The sequence below is a fragment of the Chionomys nivalis genome, chromosome 17, assembly GCF_950005125.1.
Source record: "Chionomys nivalis chromosome 17, mChiNiv1.1, whole genome shotgun sequence".
In the NCBI taxonomy this organism is placed as follows: Eukaryota; Metazoa; Chordata; class Mammalia; order Rodentia; family Cricetidae; genus Chionomys; species Chionomys nivalis.
This window is the reverse complement of record NC_080102.1, coordinates 30,593,416-30,608,429: the sequence shown is the minus strand read 5'-3', so window position 1 is coordinate 30,608,429 and position 15,014 is coordinate 30,593,416. Positions and strand designations below refer to the sequence as shown.

Here is a 15,014-nt window from a genome sequence, read left to right as displayed (position 1 = left end):
GGTACTTTGTCTTTCTGTGCTCCAATCTTGTTTGACAATTTCCGTCTTTCTCCTGGACTTCACAGAACCTTTCCTGACTACCGTCCTCATTTCTCTTTTCCTTCCTGTAGGATACGGACACGCTGCACCTGGCACTGATGCTGGCAAGGCCTTCTGTATGTTCTATGCTGTGTTGGGCATCCCTCTGACGCTGGTCATGTTCCAGAGTCTGGGTGAGCGCATGAACACCTTCGTGCGCTGCCTGCTGAAGCGTATCAAGAAGTGTTGTGGCATGTGCAACACTGATGTTTCCATGGAAAACATGGTGACCGTCGGATTCTTCTCCTGCATGGGCACCCTGTGCCTTGGGGCGGCTGCCTTCTCCCAGTGTGAGGACTGGAGCTTCTTCCACGCCTACTACTACTGCTTCATAACACTGACTACTATAGGCTTTGGAGACTTTGTGGCCCTGCAGTCCAAAGGTGCCCTGCAGAGGAAGCCATTCTACGTGGCCTTCAGCTTCATGTATATCCTGGTGGGACTGACTGTCATCGGTGCCTTCCTCAACCTCGTGGTCCTGCGATTCCTGACCATGAATACCGATGAGGAGCTGCTGGAGAGTGAAGTTGCGCAGATCATTGCTGGAAACCCCAACAGCGTGATCATCCATGTGCCAGATGTCCGCCATAGGTACCAACCCCGGAACTTCCTGAAAAGATACGGCAGAACCCTGTGCTATCTTTGTTTTCCTCGTGGGGCTGTTGCCCAGGACGATGGTGATGACGACATTCCTGATGATGTCGCTGTTGCCGCCGCCGCTGCCGCCGCTGCTGCCGGTGTGGGTAGCAGGCGTGTCCGGGCTACTGTCCACTCCATTTCCTGCAGGGTTCAGGAGATCTCCCCAAACACACTGAAGAACAGCTTCTTCCGGACCCCATTCGGCCCCATCCCTCATGGGATTCACACCTGCGGGGAGAACCACAGGCTGGCCCTCCGTCGCAAGTCCATCTAAGTGTGGGAGGGAAGTAGAAGAGACATTTGTCATGCTGATGTAAGTTCCATTGGCCCAACTCCTCTTTCCCTCCTTGTTTATTATTTTCTCTCTCTTTTTTGTGATTACGGTCATCATCATTCCTTTCTTCCGTGTCCTTTCCTGGTTTCATTTCTTCCCCACCTTTCCAGCCAGGCAGAGCTGTCCAAAGGGAAAATAGAGGCCCAATCCTCTCCGAAACTTGCTCCTGCCCACGAGGCATGGATTCCTTCCTTTCTCCCCAGCAGAGTTATGCCTTACATTCCTCCCCACCCTGCCTCCTCTACCCAGGGTGGCTTTCCTAGGACAGGTGTGAGAACAAGAGCACCAAGACAGAGCTGAGAGGATGCCCAGCCCAAAGCCTTTGACTGCCTACCTGTAGTGATGTCTCCCACCTAACTCCTCTCTTCTTCCCCAAGGACTGGGTGGCTGTATGTACGCGTGTGTAAAATGAGTGTGTATGTGCTTCTGTGTGCAGGTGTGTTGTGCGACAAGGTGGAAGTATCAGGTGTTCACTTTACTCCTCACTCATACCCTTTCCTTAGCAGTCTCCTTGAGGCTGCTTCCAAACAAACTAAACCCTGCGAGGTTGATCGCCTTGCCAAATTGAGCACATCCCAGAAAAGCACTTTGAACCTATGGCCATGGCTTCAAATGGCTAGCGTCTGAATCTCATCCGTTACTCATCAGGGTGCAGGTGGGCGGGACCACAGGGGTCAGGTTAGCTTTCTAGTTTAAAATTAAATCTTAAGAAGCATGCACTTTGTGGAACTGGTGTGCGTCATTGACACAAGAGAGCAAATGTTGCAAAGGTAGTCAGAAGCCACCAGTGCCCACTTACTCAAGACACTTTTAGTTTCGGCATTTCAAGTTCCAACAGTTTCCCCTGCAGCTGGAGTTGTCAGCGTAGACAGGAGAGTTGTTGGGGCCCAAGAGTAGCTATTTTATTATTTCCCTCTTTCTCACGATGATGACTATGACGATGACGACTCCGAAGCCTCTACCTGCATGGATAATTCTGGAATGCTTGGATGAGAATGGGTATCAGAATGATAATGTGGTTTCTTTTCCTAATCAGAAAGTGACAGGATGTTCCTTGTTTAAAGATAGATAGATAGATAGATATTTCAGGAAAGAGTCTCTAAATGCATTTTATCTGTGAATAGGGGCAAGTTCACATTGGTCTCAGGAAGAGTTTAGGGGCTATATCTTGGCCTACTGGGAAATTGTCAATCTCAGGGGATGCTTTTGTCTAGGTAGTGGAGAAACTCTTCCCCACTCTCAATAAAGGATGACCCCTTAGGGGACAGTTTAGGCTAGAGAACATGGCACATCGTATGTAGGCCCTTTCAACTGCAGGGGTCCGAGGGCAGCTCGGCCTTCGCACTCACTGAGGGACTCCAGTTTCTCTCATTGCCAAACCTGTCATCTCTAAAAGTCACCCATTCACCCATTCTCCCTCTCCTCCTTCGTACACTGGAAGTTCCTGGCTTTTGGATGGAAATGGGCTTTGGCTACACTACGCATGCACAAGGAATGCACTTGCTGGTCTTCAAGATTTCTTAAAGGACACAGCATCCAAATGCCACCAGTTCCAAGCATATGTGCCATTGGGCTGAAACCAGGAGCATCCAAGACTCCTCTGGAAAGTCGATGCATGCACTTAATGCCTACTAGGACACGGGACCTTCAAGAGGAGTCTGTGAACCTCAGACTCTCTTGGCCAAAGCTGACATAAACTTCAAGGTCTTTATCAGTTCACTTGTTTGAGATTCTGTTATATGGAATGCTCTGTGCAGGGCTCTCAAGAGAGAGAATAGAAGCAAGCCCTCTTCTTGAATGTTTTTGCTCTGTGATTGTTGGCTCTTTTGGGTCACAGGGGTGACAACCCCAGGCCTCTATGCAGAGTACTTTATGCTCTGAGGAGGCTTCCTAGAACACAAGTAGGAATCCCCTGGAAAGTGTTGTAAGATTTGCCCTCAAATGGGGAGTATGTGTAATCACCTCTGTATATGGTGCTAGGGCACTGAGAAAACCAAGGATCTACTCTCAGTCCCTACCCCAGAAGGTCCAGAAGGTGGACTTCCTGACACCAGTGTGCCCTGACTCAGCCCTCCAGTGGAGGAGGGACCCTGCTCTGTGTCTCCATAGGGCCAGTCGTGCGGCCCAGGAGTCAAGTCAGAGGGACATAGGCTCAGCCTGACTTCAGAGCTGGCTTCCCACTTATGTATTTGTGCAAAGTGGTCACACAGTGACCATTTTGTGGGAAAGATGTAATGGCAGGGAGACCCCGGCTTCCCAGAGAAATACAGACACCACTTTCTACATTCCCACAGAGCTGACCCCTCCTCATTTTCTGGAAGGTAAAGGCTTGTAGACTAAATTTGTTCTTGTAACACGCTCACTCACCATGCTTTTGGCTTTATTGCCAGTTCATCTTTGGAAGAAATGTTACCAAGCTGTCTCTTCCAATAAGAGCATGGAGGGAGGGAGGGAATGAAACTTGACTTATCTCTCTGTGAGTGGATTTTCTCGAAGGACCCATTTGGTCCTTAGCATGGGACCTGATGAGACTGTTCTGTGGGCACATCCAGTGATGTGCTTCCTTGGGGTGAGGGCAGGGAGAAGTCAAGTTCTGAAGGACTTTCCTCTTTACAAGAGGGGAGTGGGTCACTCCCATGAAGAGCCCACCAGTAGAGGCAGAGGACCTCCAAGAGGGGGAGCTCCACAGACTCCTTCCTTTTGGAAGAGAAGATTGAGGTTCAGGAGAGTCAACATATCTGAGGTCTTGTGTCAGAACATAGATCTTCATGCTTCCTTTTGCTCTTGTCCTGGCTGCTTTGCTGCTGTTTTGCACAGTATTCCAAAGATCCCCTGTTGCTGGACTGGATTGTGTCTCTGGCCAAGGCCTCTCTCCCTCTCTCACTTGGTATCTTCTTTCAGCCAAGTGATTGTTGTACCGTTCCCTCTGTTTAACCAAACCCCTTCAACAGCAAGGGAGATGACCTCATGCCAGGTGGTTTGCATAAGGAATTCGGCTTCAGGAGCCTGAAGGCTGACTTGCTGTCCAGTTCCTGGAAGTCAGTTTGCCTTGTATACACTTAAGATATCTGACTCACTTGAACTCTTCACTAAGTGATCTCCATCTTTACTTCATCCAGGACAGGAAGAGGTAGACAAAGCTATGGAGTAACCCAGAGCTCAAGGCTTGCTGATTTCTAGTGTCCATCCCATTTGGACCCTTAAAGGTACCCATTCCAAGAAGATGCTGTCTCACCCATCAGCCTGTTAGACACTGAACATCAGAAGGAACCTCACTCTCTAGGTTTTGAGATTCTCTGTTAGGTCCCAAACTGGAACCAGCTCTGTGCTTTATGGCTGCCCCACTCCAGTGGAGGCCAAGGGAGCAGCCTCCAAGACCAGAAATTGCATGCTCCAAATGCAATCTATCACTCGCTTTGGAAGGCTGAGAGCCATAGTTGGGTGATTGATTGACAGGAGCACTAGCATTCAGCATGGCCATAGTAGATGGGTGTACCTGATTGAGAAGACATCTGGAGAGTAAGCTGATAAGCTGAGATAGGTCATTTTTTTATCTATTTCATCTCGATATAAAAGCTGTGTGGCCCTTGAGTCCCAGTGCCAATCTATTCCAGCTGGAATCTAGAGGGACCAGGGCTCCTTGGAGCTCTCCCTTGTCTGTGCACTTGGAGGGAAAGAAAGATCAGAGAATGATCACCCAGCATGGGGGCTCCTAGCCTTGCTTCCACGTGTTCTTTCTACAATGATGTGCCCTAGGTAGAGACTCATTGAGAGTGTATGAGCGGTATGAGAACTGAGGCGTATGCTAGAATGTGTCCGTTCTCCTAGCTCCAAGCTTGCCAGAGTCTGTTAACTGTGGCTTAGTTCTGAAAGTGGTTATGATTTTCACACACATCTGAGCTGTATTTGCCTCCAGAGTCAAGGTCTTTTCAGGACCCAGGAGGCATCCTAGGTGAGGACAGGGTGGTAGGGCAGGGAATGGTCCTTCTGTCTTGCCTTACTGCTCTCCAGTTGGCTCACTCCTCGAGCCTCCGTAGCCTTCTCTATAACACGATGATACAGTGATGGTGGTGATCTAGGGGCCCTTAGCGGAAGATGAGCTTGACCCACAAGGACCTTTGGCTTGGATGAGCTGCTCACATTTGAAGACTGGGTCATCAAAAAGCCCAGCCAAAATCATGGCAGGAGATAGAGAGCTGGAAGAGACATGAGTGTTGGCATAGAGCATTGGTCATTGTGTTGACCATAGTGTAATGCATCATGGGTTCTCTACAGTAGGGGGCTTGTGTTGACTTTCTGTGGTCCCATCTTGACTACATGCTGGTAAAGGTTGCTGCTTCGGGAAAACAGAAGTCTATGATTATGATTTCCCTGATACTACCCTTGAAAAAAATATCCAAGGGTGACAGAAAAATTGATAGAACAGCACCCTGGGTTTTCCATACCTCTCACCCACAACCCCAGCCTCAGTACCACCTCAGCACCGAGATGGTTGGAAGATAAGGTGTCATGTCTACAGCTTTTAGGTGGTGCAGCCAAAGATAACATTGTATATCTCCTGCGAAAAGTGCATTCTTTTACAGGGTAGTGCCATTGTCACACCTAAGAAACTTAGCATAAAAACATCTACTATAATACACTCTGTATAGACTTCCCCAAGTGCCCCCAAAATGTCCTATTGAGCTTGTCTGTCAATCTAAGATGCCATCCAAATCACCCCTCACAACCCCTTGTCTTGTTTCCCAACCCCCCAATCGAGGGCACCTCCCTCTCCGTGTTTGTGTCTCTTGATAATCGATATTTTTGAGGCCCCCAGGTCCCTAGTCTTACAGAATGCTCATGATCTGCTGTCGTCTGCTTGTTCCCTCAGGTTGAGGAACTGTTGACAAGAATATGATGAGTTGATGTTGTTTGGCCCCGATTTATGCATTTCCTGTTTGTCTCTCTGGGGACCTCTGTGGTTACTGCTTTTGTTGTGAATAAATAAGTCACATTAAATATTGTTTTCCTCTGTTAGGGGACCTAACTGCATCTTCAAGAGAGGCGTCCATGGATGCTGGGTCTCACTGTAAAGCCCAAGCAGGCTTCGGATTTCTCACCTCTCCCGGGGACCTCTTCCACGAGGGGCGAGTGTCAGCACCCTTTCCCTTAAAGACCTGTGGGAATGGCCCAGCTATACCTAGACAGAAAGAACGGAGACATGGTCCTTGTAGGGCTCCTTGCCTGCAAACCTGTTGGGCCACCTTGGCACCTAGCGGCAACCTCACGAGTGGCGATGACCACTGTACTCTCTCCTCATTCGATACCATAGAAGGATGACTTATTGTCATGTCACTGCCCTGGCCGTCAAGGGCTACATTTGCTATCTCTGTCTTTGAGATGTTTGCTCTGGTATGCTCTAGAGCACAGTCCTTTCCCTTCTGACCCATGAGATGTACCTGCTATGGCTGTGCGACCTTTGCTTGCCCTCTTGGGAGGGTCTCCCTGTTGCTCAGCAGCGAGGAGCTAGAGATGGACCATATTGGTCCTCCCTTCAAAGTCCTTCCTGCCCGTTTTGCTCCCCTGTGGATTTAACAGTGTCCTTCTCTGTGTTCCTCTGTGTTTGCTTCTCATGGGTGAACACACTAAAAAGCAAATTTTGTATGGGTCAGCCTTAGGATAAAGTGCTCACAGAGGGGGAGGAAGGTCCCAGAATAAAGCAGGCCCAAAGGCAAGTTATCTGACTGATGTAGTCTTGGGATATTCCAATGCAAATCCCTGGAAACAACACAAATCTTGGTTTGCATTGCTTTGTTCGGTATTCAATTGCATGTGCCTGGAGGGGCTGAGTGTGCCATTAGCATGGGCCCAGGAAATCCTCAGAGCAAAGCACCTGGGTGTTGGAGGGTGGGTACATCTCAGACTGGAGAAGCATGCAGGGATATATCTTTGTGGTAGGTGGGGCTGGTGATGGGATCATCACAAGGGGGTCAGGTGGAGCCCTGTCATTTGCTTGGGGAGATCATACACTATGACCCAAGACCCTGGACCTCTGGTGCCCTGGGAGAGAGGCAAGAACACCCTTTTTGTTCCCTCTTCCACTCCTAGAGCAGCGTGGGGTGGCGAAAGCTGCTTGGGGCCGGCATTTTACACACCTGGGACCAAGCTCTGCCATTCACAGGTGGGTGGTGGATTTACCCCTCCGCGTCCGCGCCTCAGTTTTCACACTCTCGCGTTGGAGGGAGGTTCTGCTCAGTTCCCGCTGCACAGAGTGCTTGTGAGGACTACAATACCTGTGAATGTTTACTGAGCACCTGCCTTGCTCTTGGGGAAGTATATATCCTTGGCCCAGCTGGCCTCCCTTCAAGGCAACGGGTTGTTGTTGGGGCCCAAACTGTAAACTGTAGCTCGAGACCCTTTCTGGTGTAGCACTGTACAGAGGAAATGTAGCGTCCTAATGTACGCCTGTGCTCTGTACCGAGAGGGGGTGTAGGTGTTGGGCAGGAGGGCAGCCAGAGCTCTTCTGTACAGCAGGCAACTGACAAGGCTCAGAGGAGCTGCAAGACCAGATCCCAGAGGGCTGAGACTCACGTGTGTGGGTGGGGTGGAGTGGAGGCCTCAAACACAGAAAAATCACACAAGGGCACAACTTAGAGAATGGAGAGAGGAGGTGTTACCTTTGAGGAAACCACATGGGTGGGTTTCACCCTGGGATGGAGGCTTTGCGTGGATTCCTAATGGAGGGGAGAAGCTTCCAGGAATATATATATATACCTGGTGCCAGGAATGTCCCTCCTTTCCCTGCGTTAGTAATGAATGCCTAGACGGGAACCATGTGCTGTTGAAGCCTGTAATTGTCATTATTAGCCTTGTAGACATTGTCTTCAGGAAGCGTCTCCGTACCAATGGACCCTAGAGGACACACCGGGGACCTACGGTATTGAGTTCTCTGGCATGAAGGGTAGCCAGCAGGTCCATGCACATGGCAGAAAGTGCCTGCCACCTGCACAGGACAAAGGGCTTCTGTGGGACCCCTCCAATAACGCTGTGTGACACTGTCGCATGACTCTTCCTAAGAGGTAGACTTGAGAATGACTTTGAGCATAAAAATTGCTCAATCCTGTCATCCCAGCCCAGCCAAGGATGGTTCTGGAAGGATGCAGGGTAGAGCCTCACCCTACAGATGCTGGTGTAACTGACCTTCTAAGAACACAGGGCTGAAAATTTGACCCTGAAGGGTACCTTGTCTAAAATTGTGTGGGAACACAAAAGCAGACAGTGGGAGGGGTGGGCTTGCTCTGCCTCTCACTGTACTTTCTGCAAGGTGACAACCAACATGAAGAGCTCTGTTGGGGATAACTTATGGTCTGGAGAGAGGTGGGAGAAGAGAAAGAAGCTTGAGTTACTTGGTACATTTGGCTTTGTAGTTTCCCATTTTGTTCTTGGGTCCTGACCACTTTGGAGGCTCCAGTCCAGTGCTGGAGAGACTTGGTATCCAGAGAGCATGCTCGATTTGGAGTGTGAGGTGGGCTGAGAAGGATCTTGTAAACTCCAGGCATAGTATTGGCTCTGAAATAAGTGTTGGTTTGCCTTTTGCAGCATGCTGGGCAGTGGGTGGAGGGTACCCTGGACATCTCCCTGAGAGCCAGCCCTGACTTCCCTTCCTTCCTTACATACAATTGGGTCACAGGGCCTTGGCAAGTCATTTCTCATCCTCCTTGACAGCAGATGGAATTGCCGGGCCAGAAGTGGGTGCCTCTTGGATACATACTGGAGCAGAGGAGATAAAATTCATATCACTGCGCCCTAGTTCTTTGCTGGTATTTTGGTGGAAAAGGTCAGAGGAGAGAGTAGGTTAAATCCTTTCAAGATGAGGCTAGAGTCCCAAGAATGGTCCAGTTACCCTCTCTTGGGGCATTTTTCCTGTCCTAGGTTATGGACTTTTCACTGAAGAACTGGCCTGCCCTAAGTTTATTGTCCATCCAGTGAGCTCTCCTTTATCTCCCTTGAACAATGGCATGGTTGGGGGTGGGCCAACCGACTGTCAACCAAAGCCCTCCTTCTCCTAAAGGGTCCTTACCTTTCTCTACCTAGAGAGGATGGCACAGTTCCAGATGTGAACGGCAGCTGTGGGGACATTGCTGTGCAGTGGTGGCTAATGTGCACCTGCTGGTCCCACTGTCACTCACAGATCAGGTGGAGCAGCTGTGCTATATTGAGTCACCCTGGAGAGCTCCATGGACAGGCCCTCCCTGACCCCACGAGGCTGTGAGCTCAGTGGGGCACATGCCTCCATGATGTGTGAGCTCCTGCTACAGGTTTAGGGAACAGAGAAGGGAGAGCATGCTTTGACAATTGTTTTAATTTTATTTTTCAAACTGGAACTTTAGAAGTTGGGTAGAAAAATAAAAATCAAAGGAAATGGGGAAAATACGATGAGTGGGAACCCAGTGAAGCAGAACCCACAATTAACAAGATTTCTCTGTAATTTGATGGCTCCTCCGAGAAGAACATATTCCAGAAAAGGGCTAATTATGCATTCAGGCCACAAATAGCATTTTGACAGCTGGTTTTGGGTTGGGAAGGCCCCTCTGAGGTCATCTTAGCCCATCTTCTGCCTTATCAGAAACCTCCAAACAGACACTGTGCTGGGGGCAGACCCTGCAAATCCTGCTGGGCAAAATTTGCATAAGAAGTTAGATCAGACCCATCCAGAGAAGTTTGGGATACTTTGTTACTTTCCCATACCTTGATAGAAAGGTTTACAATTACACACAGAAGATGAGGAAAGGAGGATGTCAAAGACAGACAATAAACTGAGTTTTTACTACACAGTTGATAAACATGGGAAGAAGACTTTCTAGCCTATGGCTAGTTGTACTGTTTTAACCTTAGCCCAATGTGTTTGTGTACCTCATGACAGTCAACAGAACCAGCCCAAGAGCAAAAAGCAAAACGCCTGTCATTTGTGTTGCTGGGTATAGACATGAAGCTTGAGTTAGTGTCAAATGTGTCTCTGTCAAAATAACTGGCATGTACTCACAGGGTTCCTGGGAGTATGGGGGCTGTGGGGTGAGAAGGTGGAGACATGGGGATGTGGTCCCTCATGTAATCGTGCGTGTGTGCGTGTGAGAGGCAGAGGAGGAAGAGAGGCAGAGGAGGAGGAGAGGCAGAGGAGGAGGAGAGGCAGAGGAGGAGGAGAGGCAGAGGAGGAGGAGAGGCAGAGGAGGAGAGGACACACATGAACATTTTCACTAGGTATCTTTGGATCTTTTATTTTGCTCTTTTGGGGGTGGTGCCCATTATTGTTTTTGTGTGGTGAGGTACAGTGTGAGTACCTGGGGGTGTTTCTGAAGGTGGAGCTGCCAAAGGCTGGCTAAATGCCCCCGTGGGAAAGGCAATGAAAACCTCGAAAGTTCCACAGGAAATGAGTTTGAAGCACTGTCTAGACATTGTCACATTCCAGGAGGGTGGCATCGTTGTGTCCTGAGCCTGGTGGGAATCTACCTTTCTGTCCTAGGGTTTGTGGGTATGTTTGCATGAGAGGTTCACCACAGATGTCAGACCTTGGGCGGAGCCCTGTCCCTGAAGAGGAAGACCAGCGACCCCTGCCCAATGACAGAGTCACCTGCATTCCTGTGTGTGGCCTGTGTTCACCCTCTCTGGCCACTCAGCCGTCAGGAGAGAGCATCTTCACAAAAGGCCTTAGAACACCACCCCTCAAACAGATGTATGTATTATGTAGCTTACCAGGAAAATGAAAGGCATAACCTGTATGACCAATGTTTACACATCTTAGTAGCCATCTAGCTCATGTAAAATATGTACCTTATGCGGGGACCGGATCTTTCCCTTTCCCTTTTGTAACAAATGCAGTAAAGCAAGCTGTATATATTTTACATGTCTTTGCAGGAAAATCATCTGCTGTTGTAGAGTTGTAAACTATTGCATTTTTCTATTTTTTTTAAATTAAAGTCTCTGGCATGTTTGCATTGTGTTCTGGTCATCCTTCCTCAAGCAGCCAACAAGGGGTGGGCACCTTGATGGCATGTCACTCGTGTTCCCAGTTTCCTCGGGGCACAAAAACTTCTATGTTCACATGTTGGAGACCAAGCAATCTTTTTTTTCCTTATTCAATGGCAGCCAGCTGGACTGCTAAGCACCCAGGCTCTTGGGTCTTGCAAGGCTGTGGCTCCCTAAGGGCGCTTTCTGTGGGCTAGCCTGTAAGACAAAAGGTCACACTCCCCACTTTGCTCCAAGGTCTCCCTCCACCACACTACAGGATTTGAGAGCTCACTGTCCAGAAGAACCTGAACTTTCTCAGCTCAAAGCTTCGGGTATATTTAACAGATGAACCCATTCTTCCTCAGATCAGTTGACTCTGATCAAACTCCAAATCCACTAGAGAGGGGGTGGGAGCGACACCTCCTGGTCCCCTCGGTGGGAACAGTCATGTGACTCATTCTGCCAATGAGCCTTGAGTGAAGTGACTTGGATACGTCCCAGATGGAGTATTGAACAGCACAAAACCTTCCAGAATTCTCCTTTGTTATACAGACAAGGTGGTCTTAAGCTAGAGGCTGCTACACCTAGGTCCTGAAGCAAGGTGACCTTGCCACCAAAGGACTCACACAGCAAGAGAACCACTGTGCCTGTGTGTGTGTGTGGGAGGGGGGGAGGACTTGGAGAGCCACAAGCAATTCACGTCTGTTCCTGAGCACATGGGCTACCAGGAGCTCAATACCCATCTTAGGACTGGTTTACATCTCTAGAAGAAGTAGGGGTCTGCACAGAGATGCCCCCCACTTAAAGAATTCCTAATTCTGATTATTTAGCAAAGTTGAGCACTGCCCTGGAGTGGCCCTACCCTATTTTAGGCCTCTCCTTTAGTACAATCTTTTCCATGTACTCCTCTATTTAAAATGTGAGTGGCCCTTGCTTCTAAGTCTGCACAACCTTCTGAAAACAGGAGCACAAACCATGTCATGTTGTGTAGCAAGCATCTTACCCACCATGTCATCTTCCCAGACCCTAGTTTACTTAAGGGAACCTCTTCTAGTTATCAGGAATTCAGCCATGAACATTCTGGAACATGTCTTTGGGTTACAAAGTCAAGAGATCACCCCCATCACTAGGAGAAGACAATACCCAGGTCACCGGTTGCTCCCCAGAGCCGAGCACACAGTGCGTAGGATTCACTCCTTGTAGCGTTCATTTTCACATCACAGCATCTACACCGCCTCTGAAACCCATGGACACAGCTATCCATTCTGGATGTCCATCCAGCTTGGCAAAATCTCGAGGACAGGAAGGAGGAAGCATTATGTAACCTAGACTTGACCATCATTGGGCGATTCAGTAGCTCAGGAGCCAAGCCAATTCACACAAACCAGAGTCCCAGCCCAAGCCTCTTACAATAAGCCAGGGATGCCCACAAAATACCCATACTGGTCCGATTTTTCACCTTGGATTCCTGTAATTAATAATCATTGGATCTTATTCCTAAATTCCTAGGGAGAATCTGACTGTCAAAACTTAGTATGGGCTTGTATATATGCGACTGGTCCCCGGGGTAGCCCATAATATAAGGACCTTTCCGTGTAGGCATGATAGATTGTGCTTGGTTAGTTTGGAGTCTGGTGAGCAGATGGCATCTGTGGAAGACAAAGGCATTTTTTTCCCCCAGAGATATAGCTTTGGCCATAGAATCATAGCTTGGTGAATGACTATCCTGTTTCAAACTCTTGACAACTTGGCCTAGCTCACCCATGCAGGACACAACAGGTCTGGATGCATGCAGGAGCCCCTGGTGTATAGTGTAGATCAGTTGGAAAAATACGGTATGGTGACCATTTGGATCAGAGCCAAATGTGGGACCCTGGTGCTGACCCATGCTGAACCCCAAATGGTTCAGAATATTAATATAAAGCATACTAGATTCCATGGGTATTCTTAGCACATACATAATCCTCTTTAAAAAAAAAGACAGGGTATTTATTGAGTAGCTACTATGGTAGGCTTATCCTATATTTTGAATATTCAGTTTGAGAAATAGTTATTGAAAGTCAAGTATGTGCTGAACCCCTAAGAATATGGAAGCCAGTTTCTGCGCTAGCGATAGAATTCAGTGCCATATTTACTAATGTGGACCCCTGCCTGGCAAGACTGAGGACCTGAATTTGGATTCCTAGGATCCAGGTCATCCTTGGCTATGCAGTGAGTTCAGGGGTAGAGTGGATGTATCAGCTCATCTTTAATTCCAGAGGCAAGTGATCTCCTGGGCAAGCTGGCTAGCTCTGGGATTGAGATACCCGGCCTCAGTGAACGAGGTGGAAGACCAAGTAAAATTGAAGTTGACTCCAGCTATCAACTGCTGGCCTCTGTGTACACATGGAATATGTGTACAAACCACACCTAGACACATGGAAATGGAAAAAAAACCATGAAGGTTGTAAAGGAGTTTTAAGGAACAAAAATAACCCGAGTTACTCTGAGAACACTGCTGTTCCAGGACAAAGCCACTTGTTCCTGAGAAGAAGCTTGTCTGCAGCCCACGTCTGTGTGCTGGGTCACTGGGACTGCTCACCATCCAGGATTTCTATTCAGTCCTATCCTTACCCGCACTCCAGGCTTGAACCAAGGAGCACATATGTCTCTTATACCCTCAAGGTTCCCCCAAATAATCTTATATACTACAGAAAGAGGAAAGAGTGCATCTCCGAGTGTTTTTAAGCAAAGTTAAATGCTATGCTAAATAACATTCAAATATTTCTATTTTATTTAGGAACCATTCAGCTATCCCAATGAGCATCTGTTAATTTCCTGTTTTCTTTCAGTCCAGTGTTTTCAGTTACCAAAAGAGCTCTGAACTCACCATCAAACTGACAAACTACAGAACAAAGTCAAAATGCAATTCATCATTGTAATGGTTTGATTCAAAAACAGATGAGCCAAGTGTGGTGACACACACCTGTAATGCCAACACTTGGGGGATTAAGAAAGCAAGAAGATTAGGAATTTGGAGTCATCCTTGGCTACAATGAATTTGGGGCTAACCTGGGCTATACAAGACCATGTCTAATCACACAGACAACAGATTGATGCTTTTCATAGACATAGGAATGTCAATTCTTTGGTCAACAGACCTCATATTGGTTTAAGAACATATTCCAGGTAAAACAAAGAAATACATTTTAATGTTAATACTGATAAGTCAAATTATGAAGTTTTTTCTTACTAAGACAAAATTTGAGTTTGAGTGGGTAGTATTTACCTAAATATGAACCTACTTGAATTGTAAAATATTTGGAATATGTTGGAACATTAAGAATAACTGTTTTAAGTGTAAAGTGTGTAATTAGTGTTTTGGTATATTCATAGAGTGGTATAAAACGGCCACAAGCTAACTCTGTATCACTCTGTCACCTTAAGGAAACTCCACACCCACCTGCAGCAGCCCTGGGCAACTCTAAATCTCCCAATTCCATCGATCTTTCTCTTGTGGACATTTCATACGAACAGACTTGTACCATCCATATACATCCGAGAAGGCTGTCTGATGCCATGGAACTGGAATCCCAGGTGGGTGTGAGCCATCACTGTGGGAGCTGGGAATCAAACCCACGTCCTTTGGAAGAGCAGCCGGTGCTCATACCTGCTGAGCCATCCATCTAGACCTCAGTTGCTTTTAAGGTTTGTCCGTGTACTGATCTGGTATGAGGACTTTCATAGTTTGACAGCCTTCCCCTGTAAACACCCAGGCCATTTCCCCTTTGTAGCTATTATGAACAAAGCCACCATGAACATCAGTGTAGAATGCGCATATAAATGCATTCCATTTAAGCAGCAGCCAGGAGGACAGCTGGGTCATAAGTTACTCAGATTAAGATTTTGAGACGCCACTAACCTCTCTTTGGATGTGGCCGTAAGACATCTCATGTTCTTCCCTTGTCATTTGTACCAGATCCTGGTGGACACCCTGTGG

The 15,014-nt window shown here is 47.9% G+C and overlaps 1 protein-coding gene across 3 annotated transcripts in view; it reads left to right on the top strand.

The window, feature by feature from the left end:
* The window catches only part of Kcnk9 (potassium two pore domain channel subfamily K member 9), a 124,979-nt gene that overhangs the window by 26,974 nt on the left and 82,991 nt on the right, over window positions 1-15,014 (top strand). Inside the window, exons 2-3 of one of the 3 annotated variants that reach the window (XM_057792458.1) lie at window positions 111-1,030; window positions 6,069-10,177. In XM_057792458.1, coding sequence (XP_057648441.1) covers window positions 111-991 — 881 coding nt within the window. In that variant the 3' untranslated portion in view covers window positions 992-1,030; window positions 6,069-10,177. Of the gene's footprint in view, window positions 1-110; window positions 2,668-6,068; window positions 10,178-15,014 lie in introns of those variants that run through there. The other 2 variants (XM_057792459.1, XM_057792457.1) reach the window with 2 other exon arrangements.